General features: G+C 37.1%; 1 protein-coding gene across 4 annotated transcripts in view; it reads right to left on the bottom strand.

Moving 5' to 3' along the window:
- The window catches only part of IPO11 (importin 11), a 434,194-nt gene that overhangs the window by 278,981 nt on the left and 141,770 nt on the right, over positions 1-13,443 (bottom strand). For all 4 annotated transcript variants that reach the window (XR_013827515.1, XR_013827516.1, XM_079916153.1 and 1 more), the window contains exon 27: positions 12,576-12,697. Coding sequence is in view for 2 of the 4 variants with exons in the window: in XM_079916153.1 (XP_079772279.1) it covers positions 12,576-12,697 (122 nt within the window). In the remaining 2 variants the exon portion in view is untranslated. The remainder of the gene's footprint in view (positions 1-12,575; positions 12,698-13,443) is intronic.

Genomic DNA, 13,443 nt, shown 5'->3' with positions numbered 1-13,443 from the left:
ATCCCACATGCCGCAGAGCGGCTGGGCCAGTGCGCGTTCTGGAGCCTGTGCTCCTCAACGGGAGAGGCCACAACAGTGAGAGGCCTGCGTACCGCAAAAAAAACAAAAAAAAAAACAAAAAAAAACCTTTCATGGCCAAGCAGAAACTTCAGAGTTGGTTTGGGGACACAAGGCCGCCTTCCCCCCAGATTGCCAGCTTTCCGGTTAAAAGCAATGTTTTCTATTTCTACCAACACTTGCCTCTTGAGTATTGATTTTTGAGTGGTGAGCAGCCAGACCTGTTTGATAACAATTGATTGAGCGATCATATGCATTACACTTTAATAGGCATTAAATATACATTCTCCAATTTATCCTACTAATGACCCACAGGTACTAGTTCAAATGCCTCACTGTTGAAATATGAGAAAACTGAGGCCCAGAGAGGAATAAGTGGTCCAATGTTACACAAATAGTAGGTAGAGCATGCGTCTCAAGCTAAATTTAGCTTTCCTCTCCATCACACTGTGTCTTTTTCTCTCTGAGACTCAGAGTAAAAGCAGAAGCCCAAAGAAAAGAATCCCAAAAAGTAAGATGCTCCTCAAGCTATGAAAGTATTTACCTACACAGGAAAAATCAGAAGTACATAGGATTCATGATAGAAAAAGTCAGAGGACTATTTCTATTCCTTAGTTTTTATCCCCTTGTTGAAACTAGCTACTCTGTAAAGATTATTTTTCTATTTTGCTTCAGGGCCTATACCCAATCAATACCTCATTCTCAATCAGAATCTTCTCTTATTCTCATTAAACAGTTTAAGGTCCTGAAACTTCAAAGCAATCCTATTCACTCACAGTATTGCTTTCTTGGGTTATCTGTTTAAAAGAAGCTTGATGCCATACAATGGTTGGTGATTAGTTAACATTACCCATGGTCTATAAGATGACTGCCACATTATCAAAAGTTTGTCAGAAGCCCTTATCTAATTTGTAGACATGGCGCTGGTCCTAGATGTGAGGAGAGCATTAAGAGTGTAGTCCCAAAGTCACAAGCATTCAGGAACTCTCCTAAGCAACTAGGACAGGAGATGGAAGACGTATGTAGTTGTTGTTCTAAGAAGCCAGGTTGCACTGAATAATAATGTGTAAACTGAATGCACAGCATGGTGCCCTGACACATGATAGAAACTTCAAAAATATTGCTGAATGTCTGTTGTATCAGTATCCCAGTCTTGATATTAGAAAGAAAGGTAGGGGCACTTTAGTTCTGCTGTATGTTTCAAGGGTAAAGTGAATTTGTATTGGAAATGAAAACCAAAATGGACTATTTCCATTCAAATTCTAAGGTGAGAGGATAGAAACACTTCAAAATACTTCCAAATCTACCGAACTTTTGGGTGGGGGGAGACACTGGGTTTTCAAAGGACCTGCCAGAAGAACAAGTTGACGTTCGGCTTTAAAAAGAAAGTTTTATAAATGATTATAACCCTTCAATAAAAAAATCACTAAGCCCAGGAATTAATAATTTACTTCTATTTTTCACAAAACTACTCAGTGAACATGCAATTATGGCACCAACTGTCCATCTTCCTAAACCATCTTGTCTACACCCTCCAGCTTCTGTTACCAAAAGATACATGTGCATAGCCTAATCAAAAAAATAAGATTAAAAGCTGCATTATAGAGGGGTTTTTCCCCAGTTAGACTGAAATGATTTGAACCAATACTTACTGAAAATTGCATTAGGTTAGATGCAAAGGAAAACGTTAATAATCCAAAGATTATTCTTTTGGAAATCTAAAAGCATCTATTCCATTAGTAAAACATATTCACAAGGAGATGAGGAGCAGAACCTCCACAGCTGAGGTCCTGAATCCTCAAAGTACTCTTTCACGTGTTTCTATTTTCCCTACATAACAATGAGAGAAAGAGAAATAGTCATCATTCAATATACCCAAGGAGGATTATTCATTGTGTGGTCAACTCTGGCAAAATAAATATTCTAAACAATTTCCCCCTTGACACCTCACTGCCCCTTTCCACAAATTAGTATATAATCAGATAATACTAGGATATATACTAGGTTCTAACTAGGTTAGAAATCAGTTCAAGCTAAATCTTCAGGGGAAAAAACAGCAATAATAAGAGCAAACATCATAAAACAAAAGCCCTAGACTATGCAAGGACATGTCCGTTTTCCCCACAGTAATCTCACTATTTAGCATTCCACAGACATTCAGTAAGTATTTGATGGAAAAGAGGAGGGAGTGATCATTCACTTAAAGGGCAGAATAATCACCTTTAGGGGTGATTATAATTATAATAAGGGTGCCTTCTGCCACTCTGATTCTGCACCTAGAATACTGTATGGCACACTGAAATAGCTCAGCCAAGGCTTGATCATCTTGCCTATTAAGTACACACAAAAAGTAAAGAATAAAATGCTTTCCATCAGTCCTCTCAGATTGGCTTCTCCTATCTCTTCTCCAGAGGGGATACAAGAGTTTGACACACATACACAGCATAGCTTTTCAGTGGCAACTTGACTTCCAATGCCATCTCAACCTACTTACGGAAACCCATTTATAAAATCATACCTCTACAATGTATAGGAATCTGTTGTTTGAAATTACCCATTGCTCTAATCTACTTTATTGAAAACAAAAGGTAATTCATAACTAATTCACTTCAGAAATAATGTCTCATAATCTCTCATCTTTTAAAAAAATTATGGCACATAATATGTGTAAACAAATGTGTTCACTGATGACTTTTCATTCCAAAATTAACCATCATTATCATGGAAACAACAAATGATGCAAAAGGATTGTCAGCATTTACTGAATGTTTATTATTAAATGCCTTGGGAATTTCTTTAACTATACTCTTTGTATAACCTGTGCATGTATTTTTTTAACTGTAGCATTGTAGAACACTATAAATTGTTTATTATTCATTACGGTAAACTGATATTCCAAGAAACCAAGTGACTTCCCAAGTGTATGAACAAAAATTCAATTCCAAATCCCACAATCTCACACTCCCTCCTCTCTAAATTTATGAAACTATATTTAATGCTCAAATGACCAATTTAAATTTAAATGACACATCCTTTTCAAAGTAATACATCTAAATTCATTCCACACTTTTTTTTTGCAAAGGGTATTGGTCAGGTATTAAATAAATAAATATATATATATATGCATGTATAACTATACACACACACGCGCGCTGTGTATGGGTTGTCCAAAAACTTCCGTAGATCTTACAGAAAACCCAAATGATATAGATAGATATATATATATATAGACTTTAATAAACAGATTAAAAGTATGCCTAAAGTAGCCCCATTCGAAGAACTCCTAATTTGCAACAATACTACAAATCAGAGTATACATAAAAACACCCCTCTTAAAGGGCTGCTAAATGTGAACATCTTTTTATGGTGTGTTAATATGACAAAATTAAAGAATGATCTATTTACCTCAAAAAGTGCACTTTTTAAAAGACTGACCAAAAAGTATGCTTTACTTCCAACTAGAACTGACAAACTGAGAGATCAAATTAGCTTAATTTTTCAGGCATAAACATTCTTTAGATGTTCAGAAAAAAAGGTTATTTAAGTGGGAGAAAAAATAACACCCAATTACAGTGTAAATATTTATTAAATTCATTCAATTAACTTACCGTGCACCTACTATGTGTTAGTCATGGTGCTAAGAACAAGAGACAATTAATACTCAGTGTATTGATTATGCCTTTTTATTTTCTGTGTGCTGATGCTTTGACAGATGGGACCTGGAAAGACTGGCCCTCTTAGGGTTAGCCAATTCCGAGAGATAGAAAATGGCTGCCTTTGAGCACATATTTCATACACAAACTAACTGATCCACAGCTCTTACTCCAACTATCAAGCTCTTACACTCCATGCCACTATCTCCCTTCTCCTAACTAACCTAGGGCCAGGTACCAGACAACTCATGACAGTCCCTACATCCTGTAGCCTACTAAAATTACTCAAACTTGCCAGTCCTAAACCGGCTTACCCTTGCTTTCGCATCCCTTCCCACAGAAACCACAATAAAGGCTCTTGCCCACATTTCCCCCTCTCCCTCTATCTCTTGACCAACTCTGGTGTTTCCCCATGTGGTTCTCTGTGGTGTGGTATGCTCCTTCCTCTTGGGAACGAACTGTAAGTAACAAAAACCTTCAATGGCAATTGTCCCTGATCTGCTGGCCTTGCCGTATCTGAAAAATATTAAATCCTACATTTTAAAGCACCCAGGGTCTACTATGGAGGCACCTGTATTTCGTAATGTTTACTGAACAAATAAATGAATGACTAAGCCAAGAATGAATGCTGGCAGCAAACATGCAAGCAAACACTAGATCAAAAATTAAAGACCTGAATTCTAGCATAAAGACCTGAATTCTAGCATTTTCAATATGTGGTAAGTTGGGCAGCAGCAAATTTACAATGAGTAAATTATGCGTAACAGTATTGCTAGATGAAAATTAGTAACTGCCTGATTCATCTCAGAGAATAAAACTGACTCTCCCTTGAAGGCCTTACTTTCCTAGGATTTATGCTCTATTCTCAGCCTAGCTCTCCAGCTTTATTATTCTTACTCTCTTCACTCTAATGGCTGCCACACTGGCCTTCTTTCAGTTTCCTGAAGGTGTCCTCACCCCTCCAGCTACAGAGCCTTTGCCCAGGTTGTTCTGCCTTTTTGGAATACTCATTCTCTCTCAACTCAATTAACTAGAGTTAATTTCTCTCAACAAACTAGAGTTAATTTCTCCTCTTCATACCTCAGCAAACATTTCTTCAGGAAAGTCCTTCTGTACTGCATTAATGCCCTAATCTGGCAGCTGCACAGTATCCATGTCAACTGTTATCATTTTTATTCTGTAGTTCTGTAATTCTTTAACTTCTGTCCTCTTCACTTGACTGTTACCCCGCAAATACAAAAACCACATTTATCCTCATACTGTTCCACTACTACTCATTAACATTAGGATATTAGAAAGCAAACAGGTAGCTGGAATGTAATTAAAATAAAGCAGTTTTATGCCTCATTGGTCAAAGTATTTAGAGAACATTCCTGGTAATAAAGAAATAATCTCTCGGACGCTCCACTCCATGCTCTGAGGTCGATTAAGGTCTGCGCCTGCACCAGTGCTGGCTAGCAGGCTCACCAACCTGCAGGCGGGGGCTACCAGGCATGGAGCCGGCGCCAGTGGCAATGGGAAACCCAGTTACCAAAACTGACTCTAGATGAGAGAACCTAACAGACCAGTAACAACGGAAGAAATTGAGAAAGTTATCAAAAAGCTACCATCCCCCAAAATACCAGGCCCAGATGGTGTTACAGGTTAAAAAAAAAATCCTTCACAAAGAAAGATCTTAAGCAACATGATGAACTCAGAAGCTCATGAAAACAGGCCACCAATCCTAATGTTTTAAAAACAAGATATATCACCTCATATTGCGCATGTTAGTGAAATGAAGCATTACTTGTGTGGATTCTGTGTAGCTTTCAACAATGTAGCAATCATTGGGCTTCCCTGGTGGCGCAGTGGTTAAGAATCCATCTGCCAATGCAGGGGACATGGGTTCGAGCCCTGGTCCGGGAAGATCCCACATGCCACAGAGCAACTCAGCCTGTGTGCCACAACTGCTGAGCCTGCACTCTGGAGCCCACGAGTCACAACTACTGAACCTGCATGCTACAACTGCTGGAGCCCGCACGCCTGGAGCCTGTGCTCTGCAACAAGGGAGGCCACTGCAATGAGAAGCCCACACACCACAACGAAGAGTGGCCCCCACTCACCTCAACTAGAGAGGGCCTGCGCACAGCAATGAAGACCCAATGCAGCCCAAAATAAATTAATTAATTAAAAAAAAAACAATGTAGCAATCGGATTTCCCATTGGAAGGTCCTCTTGGCAAGAGCTGTATGAAATCAAAACCCAGGATGCAGTACTTCAGTTGAGAAGGGATGGATTTCGAAACTTGCACCATGGAATCCTTCCCCCATTAATGGACAAGACAACAACACTAGCACTTATGTTTGGTCTGCATGAGGATTTATCTTGCCTTCTCCTTAAGCATATCAGTACTCCAGAGTTTGCAACCGGTAGGTAGCATGGCAGCAGTACTTGCAGGGATAACAGAAAGCAATTTTCATACCACTGGAACGAGTTCAAACATTGCTTCAAGACCACAAGTATCATGACAAATTTACACTTGTCAGGCTTTCAAGGCACTGAAATGCCATGGAATTAGAGAGTGTTATCAAGGCCTGGTGCCTGTTCTTTTCAGTAATGGGTTCAGCAACGTCCTTTTTTTGCCCTTTGAGGTCCCATCAAGGAACATCTGCCTATGGCAATGACTCACAATGCTTGTTTGGTCAATGATATTATCTGTGGAGGTCTATAGGGTGCCATGTTGGAATCTTGTTTTTTCCAGTTAATATTGTAAAAACTTAAATGCAGTCTCAGATTGATGGTGAATTTCCATCTTTCCCCAAGGTTTTCCAAAAACTCTGGTTAAAACAGGACAGGAATCTGACAAATCTTTTCAGAGGTGCCCATCTCTTGTGGCATAACTGATGCAACTTATGAATTCTTGTTAAAGATTATATGAAAGAAATCAGTTAAGTGCCACTTATCAACTGAAGAGACCCAAGAGAAATGCATTTTGGCCTCATTCCTAATCAGCCAAATACAAGTTGGTGTCATAAATCCAGGGCACAATGAATTATGGGCAAAGCTGCTTTCCTTAAGCACCAACAAATTCAGAATAGACACTTTCAGTAGGAAAAAAGAATGGCGGGGGGGAGAGCGAGAGAGAGGCTGGGGACAGGGATGAGTGAATAAGGACTGCTGAAGAGCACATGGTTCCTTCTGGAGGTGACAAAATGTTCTAAAACTGATTGTGATGATGGATGCACAACACTATGGATATGCTAAAGAGTACTGAACTGTACACTTTAAATGGGTGAATTGTACGGTCTGTGAATTATATCCTTATCAAGCTGTTACCACACACATACACACAAAAGATGTTTCTAAGACATTTTTCTTGTGAAAGACGTAAAAAATTAAGAACTAATTTTTACTGTAGTAAAGCTACTAAAATATTAGGTTAAGAATTTACAGATAAAAGAAAATAATGTAAAATGCTAAATAAGAATACATGACCTAGGAGTAAAAGATGCATCCTAGTGGCGCAGTGGTTGGGTGTCCGCCTGCCGATGCGGGGGACGCGGGTTCGTGCCCCGGTCCGGGAGGATCCCACGTGCCGCGGAGCGGCTGGGCCCGTGAGTCATGGCTACTGGGCCTGCGCGTCCGGAGCCTGTGCTCCGCAATGGGAGAGGCCACAGCAGTGAGAGGCCCGTGTACCGCGGAAAAAAAAAAAAAAAAAGATGCATCCTACTTTAAAGGATGAAAATAAAATTCTGTCACATTAAATACTCACTTAGGAATGGTCAGTTTAAACCAAACATAATTCTGGTAAAACAACACATCCACAATTTAAAAATTTTAAACTGCCTTTTATTTAGCTATATTTAAACTATAACAAAATACTACTCTTTGGAACCTGTTACTACCTTGATTCTACTAGCCTGTTTTAAAAGCTGTAAAATGACTTAGAAAATTATCTTAGAAAATTTATACAGAATAATAAATTTCCAAATGCTGATCATAATATATACTATTCTTGAGATAGAAGAGAACTATGGAGAGGTACTAAGTGTCCAACCCAAACCTGTGTAGTATATCTGATACCAAGAGGACTTTATTATAAGGTAATTTCACCTGGAAAGCAAGCCATCATACCTAAAAACCCTGCTGCTTTGTCAACCTCTTTTGAATTATTCAACTAGCTTAAGTAAAATATTCCCCATTAGTGACTTCCTTAAATCTAAAAAAAAAAAAAAAAAAAATCAAAAAATTCAAAATTCTTAAAATGCTTAATCTCAGAGAACACTTATTCACATCTGAAATTATTAGAACTGCATTATAAAAATGTGTCTTTTAAGTTAGACAATGAATTGCTATTTCAGAGAACAGAGTCAAAGGAAAGTTTGATTATTCTCATTCTCATCTATAAAAGTTTTTGTTTAATCTATGCCTTTGGAGGAAAACATTAAAAGAGTTATATGTAAATAATGTTATTTTCAAATAAAAATTAGCAGAAAAAATATTACTCCCTTTATGTATAAATAATATGGACCCTAAGAAAGGGAAAAAATTCAAACTTGAAATTATTCCAGCTACAAAACAAAAAGGACACAAGACAGTTGTACTACACAACTACAGAAAAAAAAAAAAAAAAAGGATTGCACTATGTTCAGAAGGTGACCAAGAAGATATACTAAGAACGTCTGGAGAAGACATGGACAAAATCATGTATCCTTAAGTTTAAGTGACAATGCAGAATACTACAAAAGATCATCAAGCTAAAGGTGACATGCCTTTGACATATGTGGTTAGCATATTTTTAATGAATTAACGAACAGATAAACAAATACTCAATATATTAAAAATGTCCTGAATTTAAATTAATGCATGTACACAGAGACTTAAGCTTTTAGAACTTTACAGTGCAGTAAAAGGACGGATGGATGAGAAAGAGAGGAAGAAAGGGATAAAATAAAAACAGCTAACCTCATCTATCCAGACAGTTTGACCTCAATATGTAAACTCATTTAATCTTTATAATACTCTCATTAGGAAGATACTATTAGTATCCTCATTTCAAAAACAAGGAAACAGGCACAGGCAAGTTATTTGGCCATGGTCATTAGTGACTAGTGGCACTGGAATTTAAGTGTGGTCCTAAAGCCTACAGTCTTTAACACATTTCTGAATCAGAAGTCGTGGATCATGGTAAAAGATAGCTTAATACAATAGTTTCCCAAATGGTCATTCTTTAGATCAGTGATTCTAAACTGGAGGTGGGAGGTTCTACTGGCATCTAGTGGGTAGAGGCCACAGATGCTGCTAAATATGCTGCTATGAACAGCAGCCCCCATATGAAAAAATCATCTGGCCCCAAACTGTCGATAGTACTATGGCTGAGAAACTGTTTTAGAAAAGCGTTATTTCTGCATGTGAAAATCCATTATAATAAAAAAGAAGAAAATAACATTTCCCAAGGTAGCCTGATTCAAAATATCATTATCAATACATTATTCTCTAGACCTGCTTATTTCAGGCAAAGGAAATGTTACATTGCAAAGTCTAAAGAAACACAGGAAGAGGAAATTACTATTATGTAGGAGGTTAACCAAGAAATATCACTGGGGATGTGGATGGGGGAAAAATTTCCCCAAACTCCATCAACTATGTACCTATAAGTAGAAGAAAGGTGATAAAACTGCTGACCTAAACGTCAACATTACCTTCCACTAGAGCATGTGACCATAAATTTTCCTAAGTTATGTCATGGGCCAATGATAACGTGGCAAACTTAAGTTTTTTTGGTTGCTTTTCAGATGGTCACATTTTCTGTAGTTATCAATGCTTCTTTAGTCATTAATCCATTAAGGACTATAAAGTTAAATCATTGTTCTTTAAAATTCTATTACATTATTCAAGACTTTCTTGGTACTTAAAATGACATGAATTCACTACTGCTCAATAGATTTTTCAATACTTCATTTTAAAAACATAAATAAGATCTGATTTTCCCATTCACAAAGCTATCTCTTCACAATTTTTACTTTCTTCTTTAAAACTTTTAAATTTATTTTTCTATTGAAGTATAATTTACGATGTTGTGTTAGTTTTTAGTGTATAGCAAAGAGATTACATACATATTTTTTCAGATTCTTTTCCATTATAGATTATTACATGATATTGAATATAATTCCCTGTGCCATACTGTAAATCCCTGTTGCTTATTTTATATACAGTAGTGTGTATGTTAATCCCCAACTCCTAATTTACCCCCACCATAAGTTTGCTTTCTGTGTCTGTGAGTCTATTTCTGTTTTGTAAATAAGTTCATTTGTATCATTTTTTTAGATGCCACATATAAGTGATATCATATTTTTTAATTTGAAAATTTAATGCTTAAGAAAATTTCAAGCCTTAATAAAATTCTGTCCCTCAATTTATGCAGACTGACATGAGCCCCAGTCTAAGTATTCTTTTAGACTTATAGAAGCCTTTTTTATTTTCTTTACAGAACCCAACTATTTCCACAACTTAAGTATCAAAAATGTTTTTGAATCACACACATAAAATTAAATATTGAAGGCAACAGTATTATCATAAAAAGTGTAAAACGTATATGCTTTAGATACAATTAGGTATCCTTCTCACTTTTTTTTTTTTTTTTGCGGTAGGCGGGCCTCTCACTGTTGTGGCCTCTCCCGCTGCGGAGCACAGGCTCCGGAAGCGCAGGATGAGCGGCCATGGCTCACGGGCCCAGCCGCTCCGCAGCATGTGGGATCCTCCCGGACCAGGGCACGAACCCATGTCCCCTGCATCGGCAGGCGGACTCTCAACCACTGTGCCACCAGGGAAGTCCCTCTTTCGCACTTTTTAATCTGTGTCATTTCAAGTTTTCCCTCAATAATCTCAGTACTTTATGTTACAGAAAACTCTAACATGTTCTATTAACCTTAATACTTTTTTTCCATCCATTAATTTACTGAGCAAATGTTTACAGTGTTGACTACTGCCAAAGAACAGGTTCTTTAACATTTCCATTTTAAAGGCCTGAATAAATCTCTAGTCAGTGTATTTCCACTAAGAGAAAAGAAAAGAGCAGTAAGTTAAAATGTTGGTAACTTCAATTTGGTTTCCAAAAATAAATAAGACGCCACTCAGCTTCACAGTGAGGAAATAATGTTCGTCTTCTGTACATCCACCTGGGAAGCAGCACACCTGGTAGTTCAAAGAGCAAGCTCTGGCATCAAGCTGCCCAAGGTCAAACTTTGCCCTATGACATGTCACTTGCCAGATCCTAGGCAAGTCATTTAACATTAAGTTATTTCTTTGCTCTATAAAAAGAAGACAATCATGCCTCTAACTGAGGACAGTTTAAAAATTAAATGAGATATAAATGTAAAGTACTCAGAAAAGTATAATGCATATGATAATGTAAGCATATAAGGTAGGGGGTCCCCAGAGAAAGAGAATCAGGCATGGCTTTGACATAAGAGAAGCCATTTTTGCCCTAAGTCATTCTGTGATCTAAGCCTGGCCACAATGCTTAACCTTGAGCAGCACTTGGTAATAATGATCTTAAGGAAACAAAAGAACAAACTGTTATCAAGCAAGAGAAGTAGCAAGAGCAAAGATAACAAATTAGTTGTAAAAACTCACAGTTCTGTTTCAATAGTAAAGACTAGCATGAAGCACTCTCGAGCAGTTCTGCAGAATTTAAACCTCCTAGCCACTCAACCTCCAGATCAACTGGAACATAAGGGATGATGATGACCTTCACTGACCCCCATGACTTCAATCAACCAAAGCTTGGACTCTGTCAAACACCCAAGCACCTTCACAAATATGCATGTACTCTTAGCTTAAAACTTCCCAAATTTTGCTGTTCATGGAAACACCCCATTGGGAAAGATCCCCAGTGCTCTTCTTACTTGTTGCAAGTAATAAATCCTTCCTTCTCCCAGTCTTTGACTTGGTTCTACCTTTTGGCTCCACACCCACCAAGAGGCAAACCCGGTTTTTGGCTAACAGTAAGTGCTCAAAAATTATTATCTATTGTTATGGTGTTAGGACTAAACAATTACCTGTGTTCTTAATCCAAGTTACCATACCAGAAATAAATAATAAATTTTTAAGAAGAATTTCTAAAGCTAACTGCACTTATTTCACTAATTTATCACTAGGATAAATGTGCTCTAAAAATTCCCTAAGACAAAAAGATATATCATTCTTCTCACACAGTATCAAGTCTTAAAAGGCCTGCTTTTATGCCTTTAAAATTAAAAGTAGCCCAAAAAAAGCATATAATGCCAAACAAAAACAGGGATAAAGGCAAAAAAAAAAAAAGCAAAACCAAGATACTCTTCGAAAAATGTCCAAAATCAAAGCATTTTGTATTTGCTTTTGGAAATGAGAATTTTAACAAAGCTTTACTGTAAAGTATAATATAATGACTTCATCTAAGAAAGGAGAAAACAATAACTTGTAAGCTTCTTTAGAGATAATCCAAAATAAATAACAACAAAATTATGTAACAAACTTTTGAATTACCAAGAGGATAATATATTTTATGAAGTGCTACTGACATTGAAATATTATATATTTAATATATTCATATAAAAAGAGGACCTAAAATAAGTCTAACAAAATCTGGTTATTTTAAAAATTGGGAATTCAGACAAAAATGAAATTGGTAAAATGAACATAACCAAGTTAAATAGCAGTGCCCACCACTCCATGCACATCTCTTTAGATCTAGACCAACACTGGCCACATCATTATCTACTAACAAAATTAGCATACATATGCATAAAACAGCACTGCCAGCAACATACAGCAATACCAATGGCCAAAACAGTGCTAACATTTTGATGCTTTAACAAAACAAATTTTAAGAAAACATTTCCTCACCTATTATCAGATGGCAGAAGAGAAAGCAAAGCCAAAGCCGAAAGTTTTCTTCTTTCAGGCTGGGTAATATTGTCCATGCGATCAACCCACATTTCAATCATATTTCCCAAAAGCTGGTCCATCTGAAAAAAGACCAGGAGGCATCTCAAATATTTGAAATGCTATTTACTTGTGGATAAGTACTGTTAAAGGCTAAAACCTCATAAGGAATGGCTAAAGTTCAATTCCAGCAAACCAGAGAATTGGAATATAAGAATTTGGGGCAAGCCTTGAGCTGGAAAAAAATAATTTGAGCAAAACCAGAAAACGACTCTAATTAATCTTGAGAGCCAATTAACTCTGAGAGCCAAAGAGACTTATTCAACTCATCTAGGCTAAGGGTCCAGTTGTTTGGTCAAATACTAGTCTAGATGTTGCCATGAAAGTATTTTGCAGATAAGATTAACATTTACAATGAGCTGACTTTAAGTAAAGGAGATTACCCTAGATAATGTGGGTTAGGCTTCATTCAATCAGTTGAAAGCCTCAAGAGCAAAAACTAAGGTTTCCTAGAAAGAAGAAACCCTGCCTCAAAACTGTAACATAGAAATCCTGCCTGAGTTTTCATTTGCAGCCTGCCCTACAAAATTAGAAATTGCTAGTCCCTGCAATCATATGAGCCAATTCCTTAAAACCCACCTCCCTTCTTGTGTATGTGTGCCTCTACATGTGTATATTCTCTCAATCTCTCTCTCTCTCTTTCCATATACACAGAACTGGTTCTATTTTTCTGAAAACCCCTAACTGATACAGTAAGAATCTATAAAGTAAAACAGGACCAAGTGTACTCATCATGTAGACTGAAAGTGGGTCCCAGGGTTTGCTTATA

Source organism: Stenella coeruleoalba, assembly GCF_951394435.1.
Source record: "Stenella coeruleoalba genome assembly, chromosome: 3".
Classification (NCBI taxonomy): Eukaryota; Metazoa; Chordata; class Mammalia; order Artiodactyla; family Delphinidae; genus Stenella; species Stenella coeruleoalba.
Note: the sequence above shows the minus strand (reverse complement) of the source record. Positions and strands in the feature narration are given on the sequence as shown.